The sequence below is a fragment of the Oncorhynchus mykiss genome, chromosome 23 (genome assembly GCF_013265735.2).
Source record: "Oncorhynchus mykiss isolate Arlee chromosome 23, USDA_OmykA_1.1, whole genome shotgun sequence".
NCBI classification, from domain to species: domain Eukaryota; kingdom Metazoa; phylum Chordata; class Actinopteri; order Salmoniformes; family Salmonidae; genus Oncorhynchus; species Oncorhynchus mykiss.
Genome location: NC_048587.1, coordinates 23,199,304 through 23,210,796, shown reverse-complemented (window position 1 = coordinate 23,210,796; position 11,493 = coordinate 23,199,304). Strand labels below are relative to the sequence as shown.

Here is an 11,493-nt window from a genome sequence, read left to right as displayed (position 1 = left end):
TTTTGTTTATGAATTATAAAGTGATTCAAATGTGTCATTCTGGTACAAAATTGGTAACAGAGTGACTGAAAAATCTGTAACAGAATGACTGCAACTGAATTGGACGCAACGGGTATTCACAAACCACAGTTACAGTACAGTAGAGTACAATTTAGTAAAAAGTAGAGTATAGTTAAGTACAGAAGACTAGAGCACACATGAGTAGAGTGCAGTATAATGTAATATACTCTACTCGTCTGTACTGAACTATACTCTTTACTGTACTGTACTCTACTGTGCACTACTGTACTTTTCTCTACTGTTCTGTACTGTAAAAGAGACCTTGGTCTCAGCATGACTACTTGTCAAAATAAAGATTAAATAAAATATTCTACTCTATTTTACTGTACTCTACTGAACTCTAATATACTTTGCTGTGATGTCCAAACTTGTGAAACATAGATGTCTATGATTGGTACAGATTTGGTCCTGTAATTACAATAATAGCCAGTGTGTAGAGTAATACCTAAACATGCAAAAGGAGGATATTAAATTGTTCTACATTTGTGTACCTATTCAGGACACATCACCATGAAGAGAAGGGCATTCATAATTATGCATCTCTGTTTAGTACAGATCAAGGACCCATGACGTGAGTCTCCGCGTTACTCTGGTACCGTGAAATTGTCTACATACTATGCCTTCAGAAAGTATTCATACCCCTTGACCTATTTCACATTTTGTTGCCACAGCCTGAACTCAAAATTGATAAAATAGTTTTTTTCTTACCCATCTACACACAATACCTCGAAGTGAAAACATGTTTTTAGACATGTTTGTTAATTTATTGACCATGCAATACAGAAATATCTCATTTATATAAATATTCACACCCCTGACTCAATACTTTGTAGAAGCACCTTTGGCAGCGATTACAGCTGTGAGTCTTTCTGGGTATGTTTTCCACACCTGGATTGTGCAACATTTGCAAAGTATTATTTTCAAAATTCTTCAAAGCTCTGTCAAATTGTATGTTGTTCATTGCTAGACAACCATTTTCAGGTCTTGACATAGATTTTCAAGTAGATTTAGTGTAACTTGGCCACTGACAAACATTCACTGTCTTCTTGGTAAGCAACTCCAGTGTAGATTTAGCCTTTTGTTCAATGTTTTCATCCTGCTGAAAGGTGAATTCCTCTACTAGTGTCTGGTTGAAAGCAGACTGAACCAGGTTTTCCTCTAGTATTTTGCCTGTGGTTAGCTCCATTCCGTTTCTTTTTATCCTGAAAAACTCCTCAGTCCTTAACGATTACAAGCATACCCACAACAATATGCAGCCACCACTATGCTTGAAAGTATGAAGAGTGGTACTCAGTAATGTGTTTTATAGGATTTGCCCCAAATATAACACTTAATATTCAGGACAAAAAGTTAATTGCTTTGCCACATTTTTTGCAGTATTACTTTAGTGCCTTGTTGCAAACAGGATGCATTCTTTATCTTGGCCAGGTCGCAGTTGCAAATGAGAACTTGTTCTCAACTAGCCTACCTGGTTAAATAAAGGTGAAATAAAAAAATGTTTTGGAATATTTTTATTCTGTGCAGGCTTCCATTTTATCAATCTGTCAATTAGGTTAGTATTGTGGAGTAATGACAATGTTGTTGATCCATTCTCCGTTTTCTCTTATCACTGCCATTAAACTGTAACGGTTTAAAAGCCACTCCGGCAACTGAATTAGGAAGACATATATATCTTTGTAGTGATTGGTAGTATTGATACACCATCCAAAGTGTAATTAAATCTCCCTCATTCACTTTCATTTCACATCCAGAGCTCGTTCTGGCGGACATCTCACTCTGTCTGTACTTGACCGCAGTCTCATTCGACACATCATCTCCCTTTTTATCGTAATTGTCATCAAATTCAGATTCAACTTCTGCTTTCCTAATTCTCCTCGACCACTTTTTCCTCCTCTTTCGAAATCCACCTTTTCATGTCCCTGTCCCAATATTCCTCTTCTCCCGGCTTTGCGGCATACCGATTTAACTCTTATCTCATAATTGTCCCATCGTCTAGGAGTGATGTGCATTCCTGGTAATACACTCATATCCCCCATGGACCGGTTCATACATACGCAAGGAAGTTCAACATCCTAAATTGTCTGAAAATCCAAAAATGGAGGTGGAAATTGTTTTATTAAGACAGTACATATATTTGGTATATATTTTTTTTCAGCGTCTCGCCATTAAAGCTAGCTAAGGAGGAAAAATATGCCTATGCAGCCTGATTGGAGGATGCTTTATGTATGAGCCTAGTATTACCGGGAATGACATTCAGCGATTGTCATTCGGTCTATACTCCTGTAGCCTGAATGAATTTATGAGTCTTGCTGACAAATTGACCGTTTTATGTAGAAAGAAAAGTTGGGATTTTAGGGGGACTCATTCAGGTGGTCTCGTTCTCTCCAGCAGGTGGCAGCAGCATAACAGAGTGTGAAGTCCCTCGAAATGACAAACCCAGGCCCAGTTCCATTTCAGTCCCTAGTACCTACGTCTTTTGGGGTTACTGATCTGGGAGGACTGGTATATATAATAATAATAATAATAATAGAAAGGGTAGGGTGAAGGTGAAAGGGTAAGGTGCAGAACTGTATTAGTACCAGTCTTGTTCTTTTTCATTGCGCAGGCTCTGCTGGCTTAATTGTTACCAGTGAGGAGGTATTCTAGACAAAGGCAGATTGTTATTTTTGATTTTCTGAAAAACTTAACTGACCAAAAATAGAAATTCAATATGTAGTGTTAGTCCCATGTTTAATAAGCTAATATAAAAGATCCCAGAAATATTCCATATGGACAAAAAGCTTATTTCGCTCAAATGTTGTGCACTAATTTGTTTACATCCCTGTTAGTGAGCATACCACCCATGGTGACACCCCTGCTCAGTCATGTGAAATCCATAGATTAGTGCCTAATGAATTTATTTCCATTGACTGATTTCCTTAAATGAACTGTAACTCAGTAAAATGTTTGAAATTATTGCATTATTTCTGTTCAGTATATAACAGACTGCACTAGCTCAGTGTTCCTCTGTGTATTCTAAAGTTTATGTAGTCCACTGCTTCATGTGTATTTCAATGCTTCATATCTCAAGTAAACTTCTATAACAATAGACTTACCTGAAACAAATTCACAGGAGATTAAGATACTTACATATTTTTAAGAATGCAGAGCACTATTTCATCTCACAAAAAGAGGATATAATCATTCTAATGGTAGCACACAACTTTCTGGGACCGTATGCATCGAGCATCTCAGAGTAGCAGGGCTGATCTAGGATCAGCCCCCCCCCCCCCTGTCCATGGTGATCTAAAAGACTAAATGTATCCTAAACAGCACTCCTACTCTGAGACGCTGATACATATGGCCCCAGGTCTAGAAGACAGTCACAGCCATTAGTTTGCAAAGTATTTTATTGTAAATGTTTACAATTCTCCACGTGAGGTTATAGTTTTGACGAGACAAAAACAAATGATAATAAGGTAACAAAAAATAAATACATCTGTTGAGTAAGACAGTGGGAAGGGTGGAGGCGAGTTGATGCAGAATTCCTTACTATGAATGAACAGATTAACTGAGTTTTCATTCAATTAAACCTGCTTGAGAGATTTTAAGGAAAGACATCCTTGTCTGCCATTGTAACCATGAATCTTTTGCCATCTCTTACTCTTCAATCAAAAGCTACACAGGTATAACAGGTGTAAAAATGTCTCTTGAAGTTTAGTCTCATCCTTCCTACATGGCTAAATGGTCCAAATGAATTGTGTGGACATCATTTCAGCAACAGAAAACATGGATTCGACAAGTGAGTTAGTTTCAGAGGAATGCTCATTGTGACAATAGCACAACCGCAGTACAATTAGGTTTGTTATATCTCAACCATAAAGCCAGTGTAGAGAAACATAATGAGCGATGCTAATAATCTGCTCACATAGAAAACATATCACAGGCTATATTGGCATCATAAAAGAACAAGAGTCAATAGCAATTGCTAAATCAACAGTGGCATAGGCTAAATTTTGCCAACCATTAGCATTATACACCCCCCCCCCCCCCCCCCCCCCCCCAATTTGATAAGCTGAACAGTGGTAATAGCGCTACACACACATTAACTCTTGCCAATACAGTAGGGTCAATGCTGAAACATGGGTTAAACATTTTAGTTACACAGAGGGACACGGCCACTAAAAACAGGAAATGACAAGCAGACCGAGCCCCCACAGGGATTGTCGAGGTAACAGAATAACTGTTCAGACAGAATGTCACGCATCACCAAACATTACACTCATTCATTCACTCACCTAATACTCTCTTCAGCTCCAGCTCTTTCTAACAGGGTTAAAATTAAATAATAACCCAGAAGAAAACACAGTTTGAAAGACTATTTAGAAGTGTAAAAATCACCTTTCTACATAAAAATACTGTTTGTTCCATTTATCCCCAGAGTTCCGATCAATATAACTGCAGATACTTAAATCTGATCTGAAAATAATATGACGAACATGTAGAGAAACATAATGCCTTTAGTGCCTTATACACACATAGTGGTCTGAAAAATCCACGTGGAAAACCTCTTCTGCTGGTATATAAAAGTGCCACAGTCGGGCCATAGAGTCAGTGGTTATAGGCCCGCCTGACAAGTAGTGTTCATAGGTCAGTTTAAAATCCTTCAAGTGGTTTGGTCTTTCAATGCTTCTTCATGTGATTGTTGGCATGTCCTTGTAAAGTCCTGTTAAAGCCTGCATGGATCTCCATATCAATTGTTGTCTCAATCGTCTCGACTGGCTCCCTTCCCTTGCCTCATTTCATCCATCCTCACTGATGTGAAAGAGCTGGCAAAGTGAGATCAAATTACCCTGGAACCTTTTAACACATTACTAGTACCCATCGTGACATGACAGGTCAGAGCAGATGAAGCAGAGAAAGACGAGGAGAGAAAGCTACTGTGGACCACTTAGGTTGCATTTAGACAGGCATTTCTTTTCTTCACCATTTGGTATTTTGACCAATCAGATCAGCTCTGAAAAAGTTCTGATGTGAAAAGATCTGATGTGATTGGTCAAAAGACCAATTAGTGGAAAAAAATATTAGAATTGGGCTGCCTATGTAAACATAGCCTAAGATGCAGACCGTGTCCAGTTCAGGATGAGCCGGTCTAAGCCAGGCTTCTCTGTCTGGGCTTGATTCTTGGGTAAAGCTGTTGAGAAAGACACACATACTGCTTATTAGATACATTGGAACATTATCAAACAATAATGAACCTCTTAATGCAAAGTTATTCAGTAAGGTTTAACTTGAGGAAACTCAGTTGTGACACTGGGACTCACCCCCAGAAGGTTCCGAGGGATGTACCCCTCGGTGTCGCCCATGCGCGCCCACCACCACTCGATCTCGTCCTCGTCCTCCCGGCGAACGATGGTCATGCAGTCACCCTCGCGGAACGCCAGCTCATCAGAATTGTCATCGGAGTAGTCCCACAGGCCGTAGACTACGGCCCTGTTCATAATGCCCATCTTCTCCTGCACTCCTGGAGGAAAGAGGAGAAAGAGGGTTTAGCAGAGCAAGAACACATACACTCATACAAAAATGTACAAAGCATACACACACAGAGATATATGCACGCATACACTCACACTTTCCCCAGACATAACACTCAAGGCTATAGGATCAGTAGATATGTTGAGCTACTAACCGTAGAGGAACTGGGAGCACTGGGTGTATCCCTCCTCCATCTCCTCACACTTATCCGCTGCCGTCTGCATGTCACTGTAGGTCATAGCAAACACCGCTGCTCCCGACTCAACCAGGAACTTACACACCTGCACGTTATTACAGGAGGCCGCGCAGTGCAGCGGAGTCCTGAGAGAGAACGAGAGAGGGAAAAGAAGAAAGAGAAATGGAGGAAAAAGGAGTGTGATATTAAGAGAAAAAAATATATATATTCCAAAATACTTTCAAGTAAGAGTTCAAGTTGGACTGCAGTTTACAACACTCCTATCACTGACTGCAGTTTACAACACTCCTATCACTGACTGCAGTAAGAATCACAATCAGAGGTGTTGGTAGAATAGGGTCCACTCACCATCCATCACTGTCGGCTGCGTTGACGTTGACACCAAACTGCACCAAGAACTTGACGATCTCCGTGTGTCCAGCACAGACTGCGTTGTGGAGGGCTGTGATCCCCTCATCATTTGGCAGACTAGGGTCCTCCACCTGAGAGGGGAGAGAGAGGTGCATACAATTTCACAACTCACTTTACACACAGAATATTTTACACCCACTTAATGAAAATTATAATCAGCTAAGACTACAAAACAAACATTAAGACTACAGTACTTCACTTTGAGAGGGATGGTTTACCAGCTGCCATTCTGCCTGCTATTACAAAAACAACTTTACACATGTTCCTTCACTACACACAAGCCTGTTAAAAAATCACTTGTAAGCACTGTTCGTCTATGAAAATCTTTGCTTACAAAATACCTTAATAGAGAGCCGCTTTAGGGAATAATGTACAGTATACATCTATACATACACAGACATAGTCTTACCTCGTAGATGATCCTCTGGACCAGGTCAAACTCTCCCTCCAGAGAGGAGTCCAGGAGCAGGGCCAGGGGGTTAAACTTCACCCTCATACCGTGGTCAATCCTTTCTGAGCCAGTCTTACGCAGGTTGGTCCTCTTCCCCTAATACAGACACACGGAGGTGACTACACTTTTCAAACAACGTCATGCCTTGATGAAGTCCCACAGCCACTGACACACACTCAAAAGGAAGTGTCTACAGATTTCAGCTAGTGCCCGGTCCCATCTGTGCTCAAACGGATAGAGAGATGATATATGGAGGTCCTTGAGCCACATTCCAAATCAATGCTCAGTTCATATGAATGGCCCACAATGCAACACCATGCTAAAGAATAATAAACACGTTGCAAAAACGATTCGATAGAGCATCCAGAGTATCCATTGAATGTGAATACCCTGGCTTAAAAGAGAGAAAAGGTATGAGTGACCTGTTCCTTCAGCTCCTAGCTCAGTACTGAGCTTATTGTGACGGGACCAAATCAGTGAAAAAACAACTGGTTTCACTAAGCAACCTGATTATTACTCAACCAGATTATGGTTATTACTGGCACCATGAAAGAAAGGGCCCTTTTTGGGTCTTAACAGGGGCCCATTGGGTTCAGTGGAAGAGAGGTTCAGTGGAAGAGAGCAGGGACTGGGAGGCAAAAATGGATCAGACCATTCATCAACACTCCTAGGGTAGGACCTATTACTGACCTGTTACTGGGTAGTATACCGTATTTTTACAATTTACAGGTAGTGATGCACGGACAGGTTTGGGTTTTTACTTTACCTTCTATAACAGTATTTGAATGTTTGTTTAAATGTGGTACGTTGTGTGTAACGTCAATTTTTATAGTTCACTTCACTACTTGAGTCATCTCTCTACGCTCTCTTTCTCCATGTCGCTTTTCACACAGACCTAGCCTTGTCCCGTGACTCAAGGAGAACATTTGTTGTTCCTCGACCATGAGACACTTGAGTTCAGTCTGCATGGTCAATGCAGCACATGCAACAATGTTGATGACAACGATGCTGTTTCACTTTGCTTTTTAATATAAATCCACAAGTGTTGTATAATTACACTATTAGTTTGTGTTTCTTACATCTGCAAACAGCTAGTTAGTATTTTCTTTTTTAGAACTCATTGCATTTTTCTCTCCAATTTTTATCTTGTCTCATCGCTGCAACTCCCCAATGGGCTCAGGAGGTGAAGGTCGAGTCATACGTCCTCTGAAACATGAACTGCCAAACCACACCTCTTAACACCCGCTCCCTTAACCCGGATGCCGGCTGCACCAATGTGTCGGAGGAAACACTGTTCAACTGACGACCAAGGTCAGCCTGTAGGTGCCCGGGCCACCACAAGGAGTCGCTAGAGCGCGATGAGCCTTGTAAAGCGACGAGCCTTGTAAATCGCAATTGCAACATTTGGTTAAAAATAAGGCTTGGATTGTTTGCCTACATCTGCTCTACGTGGCAGTGCGGAAATGATCTCAAATAAGTGCAGGAAATGTAGAAATTGAAAATAATTTTTGGTTGAATTGAACAGTAAAACAATCAGAATGGAGAAGACCCATTAAAATCACTTAGAATGTGTTGACACCCTAGGGTCACGCACTACTCAAAGCAAATTTAGAACTTTTGTTATTCAACACCGTCAAATAGTCATACCATCCATTTTTTTTATTTAAATACTGTGATATGATATTTTGGCCATATCGCCCAGCCTTAGTAGGACCCCACTGATAAACCAGCTTAGATGGGATCAACAATGGAATGCAGCATGTTGTTTACTTACATGGCTAGAAAATAACCAAAGCTCATTTCATTGTCACCCTTGGACGGGCGAAGATTGAATAGGTTCTACTTCCTACTGCACTCGATCAGGATTAATGTATTAATGTAGAGTACAGTCGGCTACTGTTAATACATGCTATGGCTTAAGACGTAGAGTGGATGTGTTTGATTTGCTACTGGTGTTAAATGTGTCTGATTGCGAGCTGATGTTTATGAATGTCATGGAAGGCACTTAAAATGAAATGTATCATTATCATTAAAACAACAGTGTAACTTAGGTTTCTTACAGGTGGCAATGTGACCTGTCCGGTGACCTCTGGTGCCTGCATGCTGAGAGTGTCCTCCCCCAGGCTCTCCTGTCCAGTCCCGCTGGGGTAGGGTGGTGGGGGGTAGGGGGGGAACTCCTCCGTGAAACTCTCTGGAGGAGGGGTCAGGCTGGGTGGGGTGGGCTCCTCCATGCCAACAGCAGCAACAGGGGGCGGTGCAGGGAGCAGGGGCTGGTCTGGTCGCGGTGCAGGATGGGCCGGATGGGGAGGCGGAGTGAACTCCTCTCGGTCTTTCTTTGGGATGGCTGGTGGGGGAGTGTGCTCTGCGGGGAGTGGGGGGAGGAGGTTAGGGGAAGGGGGCAGGACTTCACAAGCCTCAAGTGTTACACTCTCCGGTTGGATGCTATCCCCACCAATCTGGGCCCCTGGAACATCAGGCCCTGCCCCTCCCTCCTCCTTCACAGCCTCGGGCGTGGTGGGCGTGGTGAGGATGGTCTCCATAGCAGCCAGTGTGGTCTTCTGGTATAGCAGTTTCTGGATGTTGGGCCCCGCGGGGCCCTCGGGCTCTGTGATAGAGCTGCGTTTCTTCAAGGGCCGCGGGGCGTTGTACAGCTTCTTCCTGAGGGCCTCCAGGTCCCCATCGCTCTGGTGGCGGTAAGGGTTGGAGATGAAGGGCAACAGCTTGGTGGGGCTGAGGGGACGAGGGGTGCGCTCTGTCTCCCCCTGCTGGCCCTCGGTGGGGGGGACATGGGGGGCCCCGTGGTCCACCTCAGAGTGCTGGTCTGGGGAGTGTCGCTGCTCGCAGTAAGGGTTCTCTGGGTGCTGGGGGCCTCCGCTGGGGATCACGGGCTTACCGTACACTTCACACACAGAGAGAGACACAGAAATAAAAAGAGAGAATCGGTTAGGATTTAATGCAAGCTTTATAAAAACAACAAAGAGACAACCTTTTTTCCTGCTAATAAACAATGACACACCAGGACCACAGTTGGAGAACATGTAACATTTGAATATTTTAAGAATATCATCCAGGCAGTCTATAAAATAATTTAAAAAATATGTTTTATTGTCACACACACACAGGTGTAGTGAAATGTATTGTTTTACAGGAAAGCCATAGTAGTATGTCGCCTCTTGAGCAAATTAGGGTTAAGTGCCTTGCTCAAGGGCACACTGACAGTTTTTTACATGCCACTGGACCCGGACCCTATCTGTTAAGGACCATGTGGTTGCTGCCCTTGTATCAGTCTCCCGAGATTAACAGAAGCATCGCTGGGCCCCGAGGGACCTCCTTCAAGCTAATGAGCAGTCATTCTGACTGCAAAATTTAAAAACATGAAGACATGAACTCACTAATAAAAACAGCAGCTCTGCTGTATTCTTTGACAGTCTCTCTCTGGTCATGGTTTTAAATGACCAGAAATCTCACATATGCCAGTATCAAACTTTGCAGTGGCCGGGGTCGTGATTTGAGCTATTCGATTAATCAGCGCAGTAGGCACACTCAATTTAGCCACAGATCTCCCAGTGTGCCGGGTAGGTGGAGTGAATCTTTTCAGAAAAATGAAATGCATCAAAATGGGGACACTTTGCCTACCTGGTGCGCATGTCTTCTGAAACAAGTGCACCTACTGCCAACAGCGCAACACGAATAACACGGAAAAAAGAGCACAAGCCTTTACGCCTTCATCATTGGCTTTTCTACAGAAATGTTTATTGATCGACTAGGAGTGCCTTGAAGATTAACCAGTTGATAGTGATTAACCGTTTGGTGACCACAGTACTAGCATCTTTTTCCTCCTCCGTTCTTCTCCCCTTTGTCCTCTGTACACATGCTGCTTTTCCTTCAGAAAAACATGCATCACTACTTTGTTCAATTGCACAATGTGTCTTATTCACTTTCACTTGTAAATGTCCATCCACACTCACAAAAATGACATTAGGTAGCTACTAGCTATGCTTGTATAACTTTATGAACTGGATTTACCCATTTTTGCAATAAGTTTGTTCATTTTCGCTCGTTAGCATTTAGCTAACAGCGTGCATGTGATTTTGCTATTAGTTTGTGATAATTGTTAGCATTCTGGTAACAGAGGCCCAATGGGTTTTCTTGTATTTTTAGCACCCCACCACATACATGCCCTGCTCCTGAAGATCTGGGACAAGGAAAAACTACCCCAAGAGCTCATGGATGCTCTGATAGTGACAATCTTCAAAAAGGGAGACAAGGCAGAGTGTGGGAACTACAGAGGCATCTCCCTCCTGTAAACCACATGCAAAGTAGTTGCACATGTCCTTGCCAACCGACTGCTAGGCCAGTCTGAGGAAGTACTCCCAGAATCGCAGTGTGGCTTCCGCCCATCCAGTGGAACTGCAGATATGATCATCACAGCACGCTAACAACAGAAATGGTTGGAACAAAAGCTGCCATTGTAAATGGCCTTCATAGACCTGTCTGTCGGCCCTGCATTAACCTGTTTGGGATAGGGGGCAGCATTTTCACGTTTGGATGAAAAGTGTGCCCAGAGTAAACTGCCTGCTACTCAGTCCCAGTTGCTAATATATGCATATAATTAGAAGATTTGGATATAATACACTCTGAAATTTCTAAAACTGGTTGAATGATGTCTGTGAGTATAACAGAACTCATATGGCAGGCGATAACCTGAGAAATATCCAACCAGGAAGTGGGAAAGAGGTTTGTAGTTTATGAAAATGTATGTTAAAAACATCCTAAAGATTGATTCTATACATCGTTTGACATGTTTCTACGGACTGTAACGGAACTTTTTGACTTTTCGTCTGCTCGTGCGTCATGAAGT

At 42.4% G+C, this 11,493-nt stretch overlaps 1 protein-coding gene across 4 annotated transcripts in view; it reads right to left on the bottom strand.

Moving 5' to 3' along the window:
- Positions 1–3,431: 3,431 nt before the first annotated feature.
- The window catches only part of LOC110502460 (apoptosis-stimulating of p53 protein 2), a 54,168-nt gene continuing 46,106 nt past the window's right edge, over positions 3,432–11,493 (bottom strand). For all 4 annotated transcript variants that reach the window (XM_021580484.2, XM_021580486.2, XM_036959958.1 and 1 more), the window contains 6 exons: positions 8,693–9,531; positions 6,591–6,728; positions 6,119–6,252; positions 5,729–5,895; positions 5,364–5,563; positions 3,432–5,233 (listed from right to left, as the gene is read on the bottom strand). In XM_021580484.2, the coding sequence (XP_021436159.2) occupies positions 5,192–5,233; positions 5,364–5,563; positions 5,729–5,895; positions 6,119–6,252; positions 6,591–6,728; positions 8,693–9,531 (1,520 nt within the window). In that variant the 3' untranslated portion in view covers positions 3,432–5,191. The remainder of the gene's footprint in view (positions 5,234–5,363; positions 5,564–5,728; positions 5,896–6,118; positions 6,253–6,590; positions 6,729–8,692; positions 9,532–11,493) is intronic.